The sequence below is a fragment of the Sparus aurata genome, chromosome 19, assembly GCF_900880675.1.
Source record: "Sparus aurata chromosome 19, fSpaAur1.1, whole genome shotgun sequence".
In the NCBI taxonomy this organism is placed as follows: Eukaryota; Metazoa; Chordata; class Actinopteri; order Spariformes; family Sparidae; genus Sparus; species Sparus aurata.
Window position 1 is genome coordinate 14,261,140 of NC_044205.1, and position 20,053 is coordinate 14,281,192.

General features: G+C 41.0%; 2 protein-coding genes across 4 annotated transcripts; both read right to left on the reverse strand.

Moving 5' to 3' along the window:
- Positions 1–1,753: 1,753 nt before the first annotated feature.
- hnf4g (hepatocyte nuclear factor 4, gamma) lies at positions 1,754–14,715 on the reverse strand. 2 transcript variants are annotated; one of them, XM_030397487.1, is made up of 11 exons: positions 14,505–14,715; positions 7,783–7,948; positions 7,451–7,545; positions 6,734–6,840; positions 6,467–6,619; positions 6,032–6,119; positions 5,492–5,644; positions 4,783–4,832; positions 4,402–4,588; positions 3,512–3,631; positions 1,754–3,025 (listed from the first exon to the last, which is right to left on the reverse strand). In XM_030397487.1, exons 1-11 carry the CDS (start codon positions 14,533–14,535, stop codon positions 2,904–2,906), a joined length of 1,272 nt encoding a protein of 423 aa, XP_030253347.1. In that variant the 5' UTR covers positions 14,536–14,715; the 3' UTR covers positions 1,754–2,903. The 2 variants fall into 2 exon arrangements, with proteins under 2 accessions (XP_030253347.1, XP_030253346.1); XM_030397486.1 differs by lacking the exon at positions 14,505–14,715 and adding an exon at positions 9,999–10,303.
- Positions 14,716–15,038: 323 nt separating this feature from the next.
- gpr141 (G protein-coupled receptor 141) lies at positions 15,039–18,247 on the reverse strand. 2 transcript variants are annotated; one of them, XM_030397489.1, is made up of 2 exons: positions 17,912–18,247; positions 15,039–17,353 (listed from the first exon to the last, which is right to left on the reverse strand). In XM_030397489.1, exon 2 carries the CDS (start codon positions 17,349–17,351, stop codon positions 16,452–16,454), a length of 900 nt encoding a protein of 299 aa, XP_030253349.1. In that variant the 5' UTR covers positions 17,352–17,353; positions 17,912–18,247; the 3' UTR covers positions 15,039–16,451. The 2 variants fall into 2 exon arrangements, with proteins under 2 accessions (XP_030253349.1, XP_030253348.1); XM_030397488.1 differs by having other exon boundaries at positions 15,039–17,356; positions 17,912–18,246.
- Between the last annotated feature and the right edge of the window lie 1,806 nt (positions 18,248–20,053).

Below are 20,053 nucleotides of genomic sequence, written 5' to 3' on the forward strand. Positions count from 1 at the left end.
CCCCCACATCTCCCCACTATAGGCCTTTGATTAAAGCTCCCTGGGTACACACGCATGCACACACTTCCCAAAAAAAACACACATACAGGAGTGTACACACGTGCACCCGCACAGATTATAAATAAATGGCAGGTCGGAGCACACACACACACACACACACACACACACACACACACACACACATACAGTATATATGCATACACACATCCTCCTGTTGTGGGTGGGTGGTGTTGTTTTGACCTAAGCCAGGTCGCTTGTCCATTATGGAGTTGATAGTAGGATTTGGCCATGTTGATTTTAGACAGCATCGTCTCCTCTGCCATAAATAATCGGAGTGTTTTTTTGGGGTTTTTTCCAAGTCGCACAGCAATATACAGAGTATAACAGCTTTTAGCTTTATCCCCCGGCCTCATCCACTGCACACAAACACTCACACACACACATAAACCCCCGAGAAAATGATTGTGTGTGGACAGACATGAACAAAACGACAGATTTAAAAGTACAGTTGGCCCCGGCACAGCTCAGTTTCGGCTTAAATTATCATTTTACATTCTAGTTTGGCCGCAGGGTTCGTCTCAAAGTGTGTTCTCTCACATGGACGACGGGGGAAACTAGTTTGATTTTAGATGAGCAGCACCACTTGCCAATGCAGTCTCAATAGCTTGCCAATAAAGCTTTGAATAGAAACTGTATACCCCTGACCAATGGAACTGTGGGGGAACATGATGACTTCCATGAAGGAAGTAATGGACAAACCACACTCAATATTCTTGCATGTGGGGGAACCACATTGAAATACATTCTGTCAATTTATCATCATCTGTCTGTCTATATTGTTTTCCTTTCAGGATCAAATATGAAAAAAAAAGTCTATTTCCTTTTTTTTTCTCCAAGCAATGTCCACAGAAATGATTTGTTGTGGCAACAGATAAATGTTTGATTGGGAGGGAAATTTCTCTTTTACCATCTCACACTTATTCCACTTTAGAGGAATGAATGAATGAATGCATACTCATTTCACATGGTGTACTGACACATGTACAGCGTATACAATAAGTGGTCCATTTACATTTGGTACTCTGTTGTATTTCCTCTCGTGACAGCAGGAGGGTGTCACTGCACCATCACATCATGGGACTTTTGTGAGTTTTTCATTGTATGCACAACAATCTTAAAGATTTATTTGATCGAAAACATTATTATTTGTGTGTAAAACCAAAAATAGGCTGGTACCTGAAAATCTACAACGGTTGTTTATTTTGTAATCGAATGATGATTTGATGGTGATGATCTTAGAAGGAAACGTAATTTTAAATTACATAAAAAAACGTGTGTATTTCAGTATATGGTGTGAAATTGTGTAATTCTCTGGACAATCTCTTAACATGCTTAAATACTATGCAATCTAAAAGAATGTATAAAGGAAAAACAATTGCACATCGTGAACTTATTGGGTAACATTTATGTTAACATGACTGGAATTGATTGCATCTGAGTGTAAATTGCTGAATTTGAAATGATCTGTGAAGAGATAAAGGTAAACCATGATGGGTTGGCCATCTGTATTTCCAGTTTTCTATGTTTTAATTACGAAAGGGGCAGGTAATATACATTTTCCATCTTCCTTCACCTGTTTGGTTCAAGGAATGTGCTTTGGGTGATATTGTATTATGTGCCTTGTATAATAGTTTAACTGAAATGAGCAAACCAAACCAAACCAAACCAAATCATTCCAAATGAAACACTTAGGAAATATTCACGATTTCATTTTAATCAAAGCAGAATAGTAGAAACCAACATAAAAATACACAGTCGATTCAAAAGATAAATTGAATAAAGCAAGATCATTTAAGATTAATTATCCAGATATTTGCTATTTGACTATTTACAGTAACTTATTAAAATATCAGACTTTTTCCACATTTCTTTTAGCATTTAACATGATGTCTTCACAATCTATTTAGGAATGATATTATTTTTATTTTGATGTTGATCGTGTTCCTCGTTAAATTATGTTTTAGCTGCTGACTACTATCAAGAACATTCAGGTGTCATGCTGTGAGTCAAATGTATTCGAGGCCTTGTATTCAATACAAACCATCGAGATTTCTTCTTTCACAAATTCAATAATAGTCACTTCCTTTGTACACTCCGTATTGTGTAAAAAAAAGAATCGAAATCCTGAAAATCAGCAACATTTCTGAAGTTCTTTAGAAAACAATTACTGATCTTAGACCAGTTTACAGGCACATTAGGTCCTATTGATGCATACAAAACCGACAATCTAATTTCAGAGTTTCTCTGTTTGTCTCTGATGTTTATCATGAGATGATATTTCATACATTTGCACATAATCACAAATCAACATTTGATGTTCCTTAGTGGCAGACTTGCACATAAAGAATGAGAAGGACGGAGACCATTTTCTTCACTTTATGATGCCGAATCAAACAAAACATTAGTCCGAAAAAATCTACCGTTTGAACAGATGGCATGTTTGAAATAACAAAAAATCTTAAGTAAGATTGAATCGCCATTATGTTGCCATTAACTTGTGCCTTATTGGCATGAAATTGTTGTAAAACCTGAGCTGAAAAAACGGTCTATTAGTTTTAGGTGACCACAAAAATGCACAGCATGTTTTGTTAAACCCTTATTTTGGCATTTCGTTAGTTCAATTTGAAAGTGACATACTGAAGTTTGAAAGTGCTGCACATTGCAGCTTTGATGAGCTCTTAGTTATTGCAACCCCACCGAGAGTCACGGGGGGGAAAGAAGCAGCAGGATAAAGTCTAACCGCAGACACTGAACAGGGGTTGCTAATACCATAACTTGGACGATGAATATGAGACAAGGAAACTGATCCAGTGTCAGCTTCTTTGACACAGTGCAGAGAGAAGTCAGAGATCAGTCTGTGAGGAAGGTGAGGGGCTGGCTGGAGGACAAAGAGGCTGGGGGAAGTGTTTGTACTTCTCGGGGGCAGCACCCTGAGGGGGTGATGGGATGGGAGTGTCTGGAGAGGCTGCAGGGACAAAGAGACATTTTATTTAGTCTTTTTGCAAATTGAAATGTTTTGTGTGGAAAAAAACAGTATATATATAGTCTGGAAAATGTATCCACAGCGGCCCACGGGACATTTTACATCTGTGGCTGCTGCTTTATAGATAGTTCCCATCAATCTTGTGTGGCCATTAGGTGGTGTAATATAGCCAAATGCATTTTTTATTTTTGAATGAAAGCACACAATATGGCCAGTATTCACCAATTCTTGTAAACATTACATTTTATGGTTTCTTTAATATTCAGGATGCCTATTTATTAGTTAGGTTAATGGAAACACATCTGGCACACAGTTTTTGTGACATTTCAACAGAAGAGATAGATTGGACATGCGCTTGCCTTTTCACATATCTTATATAAGGTTGTCAGGGCATTTGTGCCGGCCCGACTGAACGCAGTTTGTGTGATCGAACGCACGTCTCGCAGTCACGGAGTGTGCGGCTCTTACCTATCAGTGGAGTGTGAGCAACGGGCATGGTGCTGATGACCAGTGTGTGTCCGGTCAAAGGGTCTTGGGCCAGCTGGGTGTGTGCTGGGTGGTGCAGGTGCGTTGGCTCTGACGTAAGGCCTGAACACATGACACATGGACTCAGTAATCAAGCCTGTCTGACTCGACTCACAAACACAAATAACCCTTCAATTCTGCAAAAGATCACATCATTTCATTTGCCTGATTGTCTGGTTAGCTTGTTTTTTGGTTTTATATATACATATATCAGTTGCTTATTCGCTTTACTAAATATAATATCATCGTTACAATATTTGAATAGCAGTGTTTTTGTTGTGTTACTTCCACATTGCAGGCTGCGGAAATGTGAAACACACACAGCTCTTTCTGTACACAGTCTTCTAAGCCAGGGTGTCATATCCTGGAGTTGTTTTTAGCGTGTAGGGTGAAAAATGGAAGACACATTTGGAGATGACTCGGCACTTTATTCTCACGCCTCATCCTGTGCTTGAGTTGGCTGTCACGGCCCTGCTTAGAATGTGTTTGATGCATGCTACCTTTAACTACAGACGTGCTTTTTTATACATATTTATATATGTTTGCAGCGAGCGGTATCTCATGTACCAAGTTGTCTATTTTGGCCTTGTCTAATGTACTGTAAATGCAGAGTGAGGCTAAATTTCTGCAAAATCCCACAAAACTTTTTTACCCATTGTATATATCCAGGAACACTTTTTCTGAATATGTAGCCGATACTTTTAGTTGTTTTCTTTTTTCACATTGCTTGACTTGTGCACAGGATCTCCACTGGAGCATTTGTTGGTCTTGCTGAAGGTCAAGCTATTTTTCTGTCTACAGTTTTACAAGCACGGACGTGGGCCCAGTCTCACCTCCCAGCAGCATCTCGTGCAGCAGGTTGTCTATCTTGGCCAGGCCGCAGAGCTTGATGAACTGGAGCTGTTCGATCATCTGCCAGGTGATGCTCTGCAGGGTGGGCAGCAGCAGTAACAGCTCTCCAAAACGACCCCTGGAGTCATACTGACGGTCATTGATGTAGTCCTCCAGACTCATCTGGACCTGTGCACACAAGGCCATGTCTCCGTATAAGTTACCCTGCCCTCATATATTTGCGTAAAAATGCAAAATAGAATGCAGTGTGTAATGAATATTGAAAGTTAGGCTGTTCTTTTTTTATTGGAAATTATAACAGAGCATTATAGAAAAGAACTGCAGCTCTGCAATAAGCTACGAGGGTCAAACGCTCGACCTACCTGCAGACGCATGGCCTTGATCTTCGACGGGTCCCGTAAAGACTTTGCATCTGCAGATTGGGAGGCAAAGCGTGAAGTGGGGGTGTGGATTGGAGAGGGTGGGGGGGTTTAAGGGTTGAAGGACAGGAGGGTGAAGAAGAAAAAAAAAACAGAGAGATCAGGGATGGGATTGAGGATATGAGAGGAATTGATGGAATGATTATGGTCAAACTGGGGCATGAAGGCAAAATGAGGGGATTTGGAGAAAGGGAGAGTAAAGGGGGGCAGGTAACATAAAATGGGGGGCAGGGATGATGGTCACACCAGGCATAGGAGACATCAGGATTGGGATCCAACTCTGAGGGGGGAAATGTGACCAGATAGATGGGATTGGATGGGAAAAGAGGGATCTGCACAGAGGCGGCTACGGGTGTCATTAAGAATATTTTTCAGGCTAGATTTTCACTCTTTTTCAGTCTGTTTTTCCTGGTTTTATGCTCCAACCTTTTCTTGAAATGTCAAACAAGAAATGTATGTAATTCAGTTTTAAAGGAGACATATTATGCTCATATTCAGGTTAATCATTTTCTTTTGTGTTGCTACTAGAAATACCTCGCTCATGTTATCATTTACCTCACCAAGAAGATGGACATTTTAATTACAAATACAGATAATAGTTCTTGAATGAACTCATCCCCAGGAAGAGTGGAGAGATGACCTTTTTTGTTACCTGGGTCAAAGAAGACAATGGCCTTGAGCGCCGCATACTCGTTGTCGTCTATCTGAATATCCTGGAAGGGCTGGACCAGCTCGTCCAGCACTCGGTTGGCCACCCGACAGATCTCCGCTTCAGGACTGTTCCTGTGGATCACACAGCCGTTACCTGCGGACACAGAGTGTAATCAGTCAGCGGTTGTGTTGAAGGGAATTGACAGGAGGCTAGTGTGTTGGTGTGGAAGCATGGAGGGGAATAGTTTTGTACTTTTAACCTTGAAGGGGTGTGTGTGTGTGTGTGTGTGTGTGTGTGTGTGTGTGTGTGTGTGTGCATGTGTGCGTGCTGGCAGTGGACAGATGTGCCTACAGTACGATGTTGCTACATGCCCCGGTAATGAGTAATGCCGTTTACATGAGACACTTTTTGAAGTCACAAAGAAAACACAAACCTTTAGTTAATCATTGTCAGCTAACACAACATTTGATCAGTCTTCGCACTTCAGCGCTGACTGCACCACACATAAATAAGATGCCATTCTGTCGGGTCAGTTTGTACCTAAAAGAAGGAAGTCCTTGAACGGCATTGACCTTTTGGCGACCCCAAGCAAAAGGTGTTCACCTGCATGAGCCCTGAGCAAGCTCACCTGGAGACAAACAAACACACACACACACACAGTTAAACAAATAACAGCGAGGAATGCAACAATGCATCACCCACACACATCACACAGGGGTCATAATGTAATTTAAGAGTTGTTTACTGTATTCAGCATGAAAATTCACCCGCAAGTGCATTTGTTTGATTTAAGAGGATCTTTTTCTAACTGAAAGTGCTTTGACTGGGAAAAAGCTCTTTGTTAGAGAATCAAGCACGCCCACACGAGCTTAGCACAGGCAAAATACAAAGACAGCAAAAGTACTCAAGTCTGAAATGTGTTGGTTTTGACTTCTAAAGGTGCGATTAAAGCCCCAAGAATCAGAGCCATGTTACCTGGTCGTCTAGTGGCAGTTCTCCAAAGGCAGGAATATATTTGGCCCATTCCACCAACACCAATAACTGCTGTCTCATGGAATCACAAACATCCCCGACAGAGGCTGACTTCTGCTCAGATATGTCTGCGATATGTCCAACTGGAGCAGTGATCTGGAGGGACACCGATAATACGAGTTTTCTCAGTCACGATTCGTAGTTCTCCTTGTACTTTTATAATCAGCTCACATACAGCCATCATAGGAAATTATAAAGAAGAACTGTCACCTGTTGGGACAGTGACTCCGCTTGGGCCAAAATGGTGATAGGTGGCAAGTCTTGGGAGTCAGGGATACTTCTTCGGGAGCTGATCCGATCTCTCTCGTTCTGTACAGCTTAGAGAGAACAGACAGCCAAAGTTACTGTGGATGAAACAGAAAGAGCAATAAAGAGGAACAGGATGAAACTCCTGCTGTTTACTTATTGTAAAAATTAACTAACTTTCGAACGAGAATATATCCAGTAGTCCTGCTAACATTCACGTCCTAGTTTCTCAAGAATGTGCTCGAGTTTGTAATCGGGGCTGTTGAGACAGGCACTGGGCCAGTTAATATTTAGGAAAAATAACCATACAGGCTGGCATCAGCAAGAGGAGTCAAACGTTAACCAGTGGCGATCCAGAACAACATGTTTGAATAACACATGATTAGGTGTCATAAAACTTTGTGCCAAGGTTATACCCCTCATAAATACACACACAGACTAAGTAATCACTTATTTTATGGCTGAGCCAGTTTCAACCATCTTGAAGTCGCTTACATATTCTCTGACGATAGCGTTTCCCCTCAGTGCCACTACTTAAGTCTATACCTTGTCTTGGTAGGGGAAAAAATCAACTACTGGCAAACACACCATGACCATCAGGTCATGTTTGTCAAAATACTTTAAGTGTAGTTCAAAATGGTAGAATACAATCATGACCATAAAGGTCATTGGTTTCCAAACCTTCTTTCTTCATGCCAGCCCTGAAGCATTTGTTGAGTCTGCAGAAACGACACTGGTTCCTCTTATCTTTATCCACAATGCACTGCCTGCTGAACCTGCATGCAACGAACATAAAAATGATATAAGTAACAGTAACAGTGTACTGTAACATGATGAAATGTTGAGTGGGCTAAAAAGTCAGTTATCAGTAGGAGCTCTATTCAGACTACTGCACGTGGTCAGAAAGAAGCGTAAGAGCATGTTTTTATGCACATTCATACGACGTCGCTTAAATGATTTCACGTGTGCTGTATGTTTTTTTTTTAAACCGTATATGTTTTGGTCGTCTGTACCTGCAGGTGTAGACGTGGCTCTTGCGTATGGAGCGTCTGAAGAAGCCTTTGCAGCCGTCACAGCTGGAGGCTCCGTAGTGTTTCCCTGTGGCTTTGTCTCCGCAAATGGCACAGTTAGTGCTGACTCCGTCTGGACCGGGCAGGTTCTGCTCTGTCGGCATGTTGTCTGAAAAACAACACAAAAACACTCCAGCAGGTAAATACACATATATGTGTGCAGTTTTTTTTTTAAAGTAGCATAACATCATAACTGAGTAAAAGTTAACATATCATGGTAATTAATAACTTTGGTAAACGTGAAACTAACCGATGTGAATGGTGCTTGAGTAAAAGTCTGAAAGTATCAGATATTAAATGTAATTAAGTATCCTTACTTTGCCTTATTACCTTTATAAATCATAATTATGTTTACTTTTATGTACTCAAAGGTTGACTAACCCTAATCCTAGCCTGACCCTTTTTATAATCAGATTGTCGATTCAATTAATTGATTTAAAAAAAGGTGCATGTTTTGGCTCAAATACAGGACGCAATCTGCAAAGTGAATCAAAATATCAAATAAACGATGTGGAAAATGTGCAGTGTGCAAGAATTTAAGTTGAAAAAATTCCAAAAAAATTATCAAAATTGTCATCAGAATGGGGAGAAATAACAGTTTTTCACATTGTGAGGCCCGTGTACTGTGTTGCAGAGATATCTACTGAAGTTAGCATGCTAACCAGCTAGCCTGTCCCAGTCCTGTGCTCGCAGAGCTCTGAGCTCCCAGTCCGGACCACCAAGTGCACAGCTAACCAAGCTAGCTAGAAAACTGCAGCTCTACTTGGCAGCAGTTAGCGGTTACTCTGGTGATATGCTGCCGCCTGTTTGTTTTAGAGTAGCCTGTGAATTCAACATGTAGTCAGTTCTTACATATTGCACCTTAAAAGGCACACCATTTGCCTCCACCATGTATAGGACTGGAAGTATAAATTAGCAGGAAATGGGACTACTCCAGTAAAGTAACTCAAAATTTAACTTGAGCAAATGTACTTAGTTACATTCCAACACTGCAGATACACACAACACATCTGTATTGTACATATGTTGTTATAGACACAAATTAACTCACAAGTACAATTGTACAGTATTGCAGAGGTAGACCCACTTTACCTCCTGAGCCACATCTCACTGCTGTAGTTAATGTAATCTGTGTATAATTCACAGACTAACTGCAGATGTATGCTTCGGTTTGTAACTGCAAAGTCATTTGTGCCGTGTTTGGTTTGCACATTACAGTCGATGCATCCGCAAAACATAAATCAGAATGAAGAACAAATGGAAGTTCAATCAGCAGCCATTTAAAATGTTAGCGTCATTGTCTGTTTTTTTACTCACTGTCATCAACATTCTCATAATCATCATGATCGTCGTCATTAGAAGCAGAGGTATCGTCATCATCATCAAAACCATAATCATCATCATTGTCTGCATAGTTATAGTCCCGTCGAACACAAGATCATAGCATGTGCATGTAAAACTCATCAGCACAGGAACATTGACACATGCACCCCCCCCCCCAACATCCAAGGCGAGATGAGTCAATGTTTGACTCGCTTTCCATCCACATGCTGAGGTGACATCAGTGTATCACTGAGCTGCATGCTAGCTCCTCAATAAAATGTCTTTACGATGCATACCTGCAATTCCTGCCCAAACAGTTTTTATTAACGATATGATTTTACAACCTCGACCCAGCCCTGTTCTTTCCTTCATGACCAGTGCGAGTACTCCGCGTACATATTCATATACAAGCAACAGGCAAGTAGAATTATTTTGCTACTGTCAGTGTAAACAGACGACTGGATACACGCACTGCTGGCCAACATTAAAATGTCATGCTGATTGCATATTCCGCAAATAGAAACAAATTTGCGTTCTGCTCGTCTCACTTCATCAGAATGTTTCTAACTCACTTCCTCAACCGGTTCTGAGGTGGATGTCTCATTCCAAACCTCCTTAACAGAGACACCATGTCAATCAAGAGGCCAGAGATCAAACAGATACACAACACACACACACACACACACAATTTCTCTGTTTCTATGCAACAGTGCTGAGAAGGATGGAGTGTCTGTTTTACCTATCCTCTGACAACACGCATGCACAAAAACAGATGCTGTACATCCTTTGTTTGTGTGTGCATGTGTGTGTATGTGGCTACATGCACACGCACTTACCTCCTCCTCCATAGAGCACTTCTGCATTCTCAAAGCCCAGCGTGCTGTATGAGGGATCTAGGCCTTCACAGTAGTTGGCTACATCCATGTCTAACAGAGATTTACTCTGAGGAGCAGGAGGATACTTCATTCCTGTTTGGGCTTGGTCTTCCACTCACCTTCTTCTCTCCTCTCCCCCCAGTTCTCTCTAGCTTTTCTCTTTCCTTTTCTATTTTTCTGCTGGTTTGTACCTCATCTAATTCTTACAGTCATGGCAAGAGAGATCCCTAGCATAAAAGATCTGTAATCCCATCTGATTGGGCTTGGAAGAAGGAGAGGGGTGGAGCTTTGGTTAAGACTTCTCACCTTATTGCACATTACTTATCTGTCCTTCTCCTTCACACTTATCACAGGGATGGATAGATAACGGTGAAGGAGATATTTCCCATCTCCCCCCTCTGCCTCTGCCTCTGTTTTTTTTTTTTTTTTACACCTCATCTTTTTAACAAGGAGACTGATCTCGTCACCATTTGGAGGACAGCATGCTTTTTTATGTGCATGTCAGTGTGTCTGCATGCATGACAAGGGGTTTAGTCTTAAAGGTACATGTGTTTATGAATGCGTGTGTGCGTGTGTGCGTGTGTGTGTGTGCGTGTGTCTGTCCTTCCCAGCCAACCTAATCTAATCAATAGTGGAGTAATAACACCACCACCTCAGCAGATATAATCTATAAAGACACAAAGTGAAGTGGAAAATACCAATAACTTCCACAAACACACTTCAATCCCCTGTTGAAACAACATTATTCTACATTTTTCAAAATCTACAGGACATATACAGTCGCTAACCGCAAACAAACCTGCTATTGTTTGAATTTTTGGTTAATTAGAGGAATATTTAATTAATGCCACATCTTTGAATATCTTTCTGTGCATTTCATTTCAGTGTCACTGTTAAAGATGAATGAGATTTTTTCAGACAGGGTGATACACTTATCTTTGTTCATTCCTTTTAGGAATAATGAGCCAATCTGCTGTGTGTGTGTGTGGGGGGGGGGGGATATTGAGAACTGACTGAGGAGCAGAGCGTAGTAATCAAACAAGTTTAGAGCTCTCAAACTTAGCACCCCCTCAGCCCTCTGTTTATAGAAGCAGGCCAGATTTCCTTTGAAATGCATGTTGAGGTGAACAGTTGAAGGCAGTTGTCAGGGAGCCGCCTCCTCTTTCGGGGCGGGAATGCTGTAAACGCTCTATAAACCTGTTAAAATGTCCCAACCCTCCCATCTCACATGGGAAATTTCATTGCACTAAATCTTATTGTGTGGCTTAAAGGTAATCAGTTTGGAGCATTGTGTTAGAAGGCTGTAAATGATAAGAGGTTATATTGTGGGAGATTGGATGCCCTACATCAGTCATGAGTGGGCCAGTCAGAGAGGCACCTACAGTGACATTAGCAGGTACGGGGGTAATAATGTGAATCAGAATACATATTATCACAGATTGCTTACTAGGCATGACGAGAGAAAAGAGCAATTAGTACCCGGTCGCAAGGTAACAACAGATATATTAGTTAATGGGGGAGGCTGAAATGGAGGGGTCGAGAGACAGTAACAAAAGAAAGAGAGAGAGGGAAGTGATAGAGGGATTACATTTTAACCAGGCAGTGAGGTAGGCCTCCTGACTCATCAGGTTTGTGGAGAGTGGATCTTTACAATCACAAAACACATGGAAAGACTGACACAAAGCACTGCAGCATGAGCGTACTCAATTTAAACCACGGCTAGAAAGTATAAACCTGGGTTAAACGTATTAAGACAGGTGGGGTCAATTGTGTGAACACATAATGCGTGTCAGTGGCGAGTATCATGTGATAGAGATGGGTTTAAAGGTGCACTATGTAAGTTTACGAAAATCTGAAACTTAGAAAGGTAATATTTAGAATATGAATGAGGTGAGAATACAAACTCAGAACTATTTGTTATTTCCATCAGTGCATAAACAAGCTGTTCTCAGAGGAAAATAAGGTCCCCGGGTTTTGTTTGAAGCTAGACGGGTGGCAGGGTCCGCCACATATAAACAAAGTAAAACAGTATGAAACTGTGTTGTCCTTTAAGGGTGGTTTGTATATTCAGTTTATTCAGTCAGGAAAACAAAGAGAGCTTGTTTATTTATTTTGTGTAAGATTTGATTGAGGTTTAAGTTTGATTCATATTCTCTCCTAAAAACTACATAGTGCACCTTTAACATACACAAAGAAAGCGCGACTTGTTGTACTTGCTTGTACTCAGGTAAAGTATCACATTAAATCCAGTATTCATTTCAGATTGGATGTCATTTTAATCCATTGCTACTGGTTAAAACCAGGCAAGTGTTGAAAAGTAACCGTGTACATTCTCTCATGTACTGTACGTATTTACAGTTCTGAGGTTACTTGTACTTTACTTGAGTATTTCCCTTTGCTGCAACTTCATACTTTCACTCCACTACAAATCAGAGGCAAATATTAAACTGCTTACTCGACAACATTTGACAACTATAGCTAGTTGTTACTTTGCAGATGTACTTTAATAATGACAACTATAATCAACAAATATATTATTATGTATTATATTATATCAAAGCAATGTTGTGTAACTTTTCCCTTAGAATGACAGCTTCAAAATATTTTTCATGGTACAGTGTCTTGTAACAGGGTGAATGGTGAGCTTTGACAGCATTTGTACTATTATGGTAATGCTACTTTTACTTCAAAACAATGTCTGAGTACTTCTCCCACCTCTGGGTTTTTTTTAGCCTCACCCTCCTGTTAAGTGCAACGACAACAGGCATAGGAATACATTTCTCTTGGTGCAATGATGCTTTGATCTTTTTGATTTATCCCTATTGAACACTTGAGAAATCATACCAATATTTGTTTGGATCATGATACAACATTCCAAACATTGGCGTTAGTCGGCTTTGTTCGCCACATATACCATGACCAAAGCCTATCTAGTCATGATGGCGTGCAATCCTGCATCACAGCAAATTTAACAACATCCAGGAACTGTAGGGTAATACTTAAAATAATAAAAGCTGTTATGACTTCTTCAGCTGAAACCCAAGCACGACATAATTCAGAAACCTTTTGTCCGCCCAGCAACCAAAAGCTTTTTGAGGCCATAAAACCCCGTGCTAAGAGGCCATCTCTGTGTGAACTGGCCATAATACTGTCGCCTCTGTTTAGCTTAGAGGTTTTAATAGTCGCAGATGATGAGCAACCGGCCAACTGACTCTAGTAAAACACTACTTCCTGATGCCTGGCAATAGTAGAAGAGTAAAAAAAATACACAGTTCAGTTAAATATTATTTACTTTTAGAATTCTATGGAAGGATCCATCAGCTTTTATTTTGACAGGGTAAACATCATTAGCAGCATTTCTACTTGATCAGTTCTCATACCAGTGCTAAAACCTATGGATCTGTACAAATGAATAGTGACATGTGAATTTAAAAAATCAACTTAACTAGTCAACAACACTTTACAGCAGATGGTTTACTTAAAATGTACATGTGTAGCCAGCAAAGTAAAAATTCTGGTCAATAACATTCACCCTTCAAAATGGAAATGCTTTTATTGTTACAGATGCCCATTTGTCTTCAAACTGTAAACACTATACACAGGGTGAACCCAGTCACCTGCACAATTTGAGTCGGTCAATACAACAACACACGCAGCAGCCTCAGAAATCAATTGACAAATCATCTGACAAAATATCGCCAGTGCAGCATTTACAAAGGTAAGTTTACTCAAGGGCTGTTCTTAAGCTCTTTTAGATTGAATCATATTGTGTAAGTGTGTGTGTGTGTCACTGTGGCCACTTGATGCAAATCCAATGTTTGGCTGAGGCTCTGTCGAAAAATTAAATGTCTGGGGGCGAGGAATTTTTGTATTCTTGTAAATTCCAAAAAATAAATCACTTTAAAGTACTTAAGAATTTTTTTTTTCTACGTATTTTTATGATATTTCAGTGGTAGTATGCTATTCTTAGTGCATCTGAAGAGAAAAACACAATTTGACTTTATTGCCATCCTCCCTCTTAGCGATATGTTGCTCTGGAACACTGCTCTTGTTGCAGATTACGTGCTTGTTCGGATGATACGGGTTATCACATGATCTTTACAGCACAGCACGCGTGACAAAGTGAGCCTGTCTTATCTCACCAAAATGCTGGCGGACAGAGAGGCGAGAAAGCTATGTCATTAAGAACTCTTGACAAATTCAACACTTGGACGACCACAAACTGTATCTGTCCCACAGTGTAAGAGTACACCAGCTCTGTTCATGGAATTCAAGTGTCTGGTGAACGGGGATTACCACCAAAATACTAAATCACGTGATTTAGCAGAACTCGTTAGCAAACTTCCTCAAGAAACTGCTAAAGGTAAACTTCACTTCCTCCACAAAAGCAACCTTAGAATTCCAACAGCTAAGGTGGATATTTAGCATTTCAGTGACAAAAGTCTTCACAGGAGGCGTCTGACTTACCTTTGTTTCTATTTCTGTCTGGGATGTGCATTTATCCAGGTGTACCGTTGTACTCCGGTAGTGAGCAACCTCCCTTCAGTGCAACATTGGTCTAAGTGACACTAAGAAAGTGGTTTTAAAAAAGGTGCTCAGCGACATTAAAAGAGAAAGGTTGGAGAGCTGAGCAGCCTATAATTCATGGAGCGACACATTGGATGGCGCCACCATAGCCCTGTCATTAGATCGATTTACTAAACAAACTCACAGTAGGGTGGGGATGTTAAACAGTAACCCAGCGCCATAAAAAACCAAAAGGAAAAGGATCACCAGGTGTGTGTGTTTGTGAGCGCGCGCGCGCGTGTGCGTGTGTGTGTGTGTGTGTGTGTGTGTGTCAGCCGGGGCCTCTCACACCACCTCCGAGGGCCGAAGGTAAGACATCCAAGGGTGTTGAGGTAATGTTTCACAAAATAATGGTGAAAAAGTAACAATTCTAGACATCTATTTCTCTACCCAGCCGTGGAGCTGAACGCCACGGCCATGTACACATATGTCGAGTGTTAGCAAACACAATGGGATATGTTTATTCTGCATTTTCCACGCACATGTCTTTTACATTAAATCACAAGTTTGGATGAAAAATGAGAGGACATGAAGACCAATGGCACAATCAGGGTTCACAGCCTGTGTGGTATATACAAAGACCAGCAGGAGGCAACAGTTCATCATTTTGAGTCATGAGCCAAAGACAGTTTCCAGTTGAGACAAGTTCAGAATTGTGATCAGTGGAAACACAATTTCTACCACTTCAGTCTGCCAGTTAGGACGAACCTTTAACAAGCACAGCTCAGTTCTACCCTCAGATGCCCCTCTTCTCTCTTGCCCCGTGTTTTGTCTCTCTCTCTGCACTTTTAATCATCAAATAACATGCAATCATATTCCCCCCTAAATAACATAGAAAACAAAAAAAAGTAACACAGTTCAATGAATAACACAAAAAAAGAAACTACAGATGACACAACACTGGTTGGATTAATAGAGCAAACGTTTGACAGAACTCAGATAGGAGCTTTGGCCAATCTGGTTTCGTTCCCAAGGTCTGCCACCCCCCACCCCCAACACCAGTCACACCAACACCATTCATATGAAAAAAAAAGTATATGACAATGCAGCTATCTGACACTGAGGCTCATGCAGCACAACTGCTAAAGAGGGGAAGAGTCAGACAAGTTTTTTTTCGCACCTTGGGTAGAGAACTGTGACCTTTCTTCACGCACAGGGAACAAAAACTGAATAAGGTCACATCCTCTTTAATTTCTCAGTTTTTTATTTTTACTTTAAAGACTGCCAAGTAAGACCATTACACTCTGAATGCGACCTGGTGTTGCTCAGATTTTGCTCTCAGATGCTCAGTCAGATAACAGTACTGGATGTCACTCTCTGACCCCCTTTCTGCACTTTTTCAGTAACTTTTTAAATTCAGTGCTTAAATATGATTCCTTAATTCAATCTCATCTGTTTTAGAAAATGCTCTTATGTGCTTTTGGACAGTATGTCCTATCCACCACCTTTATGAGGATGCACATGAGCAATTTATAAAACAGTATTGTAAACAGAGTTAGAAAACTAAAGCAAGTAAACTTTGTACATGTCATAAAGGTTAAACATTCATTTATTTGTCATTTTACCACCAAGGGTTGCAAAAACAAAACTGAGTTTAGGTCCCTTTATGCTACAAAAACAAAACAAACTGGGTTGTGGGATGATGATAACAGTCTGTAGGATAGGGCCTTGGAGGGAATTTTGGGCCAACCTTATTTGTCCATGCGCACAGTGTTGGCGCAACATGAAGCTGAACCTAAAGCCATGTAAAGTTGCGACATAAAGACATGTAACAATTAAATCTTTAGTGTGCAGTGACGTACACTGCCAACATTTATTCCACCGATTTGGGTGTCCTACCAGCTGTTTTCAAGCAGCCTGTCCTGGCAAGCACATGTAGCAGGTTCTCCTCCCCAGGAAGGTGAGCATGTCCAAACAGTTGAGAGTGGTCAGGCTCAGAAACACTTCATTGAAATGCTCCCAGTCGTCAATGTGTTTTACGTAATACATCCGAAACAGGTGGTAAGGAATGAAGCAGACCACCATGATGAGGGCAAAGCACAGACTCTTCAGCTGAGCCCCAAAGTCCTGCTGAGAGATGCATCCCTGGTGGTGCGTCCTGTACAAAATCCTCAGGACATTGGCTTGGAGGGCTGTCAGCACTGTAGCCACCACAATGATTACTGTGCTTACGATGTAGTTGATGGCCCTGGCACCAGCATTTATGCTACTGCCAAACTTAAAGCACTGTTGGTTTTCAGAGGATCCATTGTTGACGCTTTTGCCGTAGGAAAGAGAGAGGATGCAAGGGACCGAGATGAGCACAACTATCCACACCACAGAGCTGACAAGGAGAGCGTGAATTCTCCGGAAGGAGGTCTCCCGCTCAGCTTTGTGGTAGAACGATGACAGGCGCGTGATGAGGATGATCACATAGAAGATAAAAGACATGTACATGTGGATGTGGATCATGCTGCTGACCACTTTACACCACTCTCTGTCCAGGTTCCATTCAGCAATTGCGTAATAGTATATCCTGAAGGGCACGGTGAGAAGGAAGATGAAGTGTGTGAAGATGAGGTTGAGTACAGCGATTGAGGTCAGGGATGTCTTGCTGGACCTTATGATGTGGATCATCAGGCTCAGGCTGATGGTACCGCTGAGCAGAACCACAGAGTAGATGACCACAAGAACGTAGTCAGGATCCCTCTCTGGCTCTGTGGCGTTTGTGGTCATGGACTGTACGCTTGGGGTTACTGTTGAGTTCATCTCTGCTAGAGAAAGAAAGGGAGGGCGACATCAGATAAGAATAAAAATGGAAGAAATGGACAGACTGTTTTGAAGAATAAGTAATAGAACAATTTCTATGAAAATATGGAAGAAATACAACAAATTTGTCATCAGTTGGATTTCTTCCGTATCTTTTTCCTCATGAATGCATCTGTCGAATGCAGATTTGCATATTGTAAAGAGCCATGAGATAAATTAGCAATAAAAGTAAAACTGACAATTACTGACAATGTGTTGCTCATATGTGTTCACATAATCAAAGTCGAGTGTGATTTGAGTCTGCCATGCTGTCTTGCACAACATCAACTGGTTACAAGCTTTTGTCACGTATTAACGGTTTAACAGGAAATGGAACTGAAAACAAACTGAAACAAAACTATACAGTAATGTAATGTCATGAATACCACCGATATTAAAAATACAGATACTCTTTACAGCTTAAAGTTGAATTATTACCAAGAGAACAATTGTGCAACAATAATAATGCAAAGGAAGCTGCATCATGAATGAACATCAAGAGAGATTACTAGCAGACTTACCTTTTGGTTGGAAGGAGAACTGGCTGCCGAGTGATCTTGTGCGTGAAAATGAGGCGTTGAAGGACGCTTACGTCCTCTACATCAACCTGTTCTGTTCTCACACTGTGCCGGCACGCATGGGAAAACAGAGGTGTGTGTGTGTGTGTGTGTGTGCGTGTGTGTGTCTCCCTCGCTTAGGCATGCAAGTGCGCATATGATGCATGTATGTGTTTTGTGTGTTCAAGTGCGACTGTGTGGCAATTTTGTGCGGAAGTTAAGGCTACGAAAATGAATTGTCCGTGTGTGTCTTGTTATAAACTACTGTCCGGTTTTGCATGCCGTGTCAGTTCCGTTTGTGTGTGTGTGTGTGTGTGTGTGGTGGTGGGTGTGTGCGTTCCACCAGAAGCAGGAGGTGACTTCATACACACACTAGCAAAACCTCAGAGCTGGTTGCTTCCTCCTTCTGGTCACCCCTCTATGTGTGCCTGTTTTTTTTTTCTATTTTTGCGTTAATCATCTGAATACAAATGTCAGAATGATATTCACTGTACACAAAGTGAATGCATTATTGAACTGTTGATTAGGTGAGTGGAGGAAAGTGAAGTGAAGGAAAGTTTGGTGCCTGACCACAAAAATATTTATATTATATATTGGTTTGCCATTAGGGGTGACCTTAATAAGGCAAGGCAAATTTTTTTGTATAGTACAATTCAGACACAAGGCAACTCAAAGTGCTTTATAGGAGCATACAAATACCAATAAAAGATATTAAAAAGCCTTAAAATTGCTTCAATGAAAAGCAGTGGCAGACAGAAAGGTCTTCAGTCTGGATTTAGTCTGCGGTTTTTCTGGAGTTTGTTCCAGACTTGCGGTGCATAATAACTGAACGCTGCTTCTTCGAGTTTAGTTCTGACTCTAGGGACTGACTGAAAGCAGACCTGTAGCTGACCATATCAGAAAAAGTTTACTGTTGGGTTTGACACAGCGCATATGACAGCATATGCAGAACACGGATGGATGCAGATGCGCTGCCAGCACCTACAGCCACTTCTGCATTTTAGCTTGAAACCCATTAATTAACCCATTCATTTAACTCCTGTCATATGTATAAAAAAAATTCTGCAGAAGTCGTGTTTGTCCTTGAGTTCCCAGAAACATTTTACATGCCACTCAAATGTTAAATCTCTTAAAACGTTACATCGAGATCACTGAGACTGATACATCAAAGAAGACAGGCAATGGCCGTACCGAACGTCCAAGTGTTGGCTACTTCAAAATGGGGAAGAACTGAAAGAGGATGTGGTAATACAAGCTGTGATGTTGACATGTGTTCTCAGCAAGCACTATCTTTTATGCAGGGCATCTGAAGTCTAGCTTGCAGGTGAAAGGACCTTTGAGTCTCCAATAGGGGTGAAAATGTATAGACATATTATTTGTTACCATGGTCAGAGAGTAGTTATCATCCTGAAGTAAGGTGGTACCATTTTATTAAGGTATCAGTAATGGTTTGAGATAATGAGTTTAGTCAGTACATGCAGCAAACATCAGCCCACTTTAATAACACAAGGATTAACAATGCCACACGTGAGACTGAGGTTTTTTTCTGTTTGGCTTTTATTTTGTTCTCTTTGCTCAGAGAAAACAATACTAACCATAGCAGCACATTGTTACACATTCTTAGTTACATCAATGTAGCAAAGGAGTTTCCAAATGCAACCACAGTCCTAGTGCTGGCCACTGGGCACTGTTTTTTCCTAAGCCCAGGCCATGGCGACAGTTTTTCCTGGTGTACAAACACAGCACGCAACAGCTGCAATAGTACCTGGTTTAGTTCCGTTAATGACCACTCCTTCAGTTTAATTGGTACATACGTAGTACACAGTGAATAAAAAAAACAAACATCCCTTTCTATTACAGATATGTTTTAGGCAGCTTTACAGGGAATGGTGTCACATACGAAAAGGTGAACTATGTAGTTTCGAGACATTTTAATCAGAAGACAAAGATCTTCACTGTCTGAAATGAAATAAACACACTGTGTTTTCACGACTGAATAAACTTGATAAACAAACTGACTTTAAAGGACAACACAATTTCATACTTTGTTTATATGTGGCGGACCCTGCCACCTACCTAGCTTCAAACAGTGTTCTGGGGACCTTA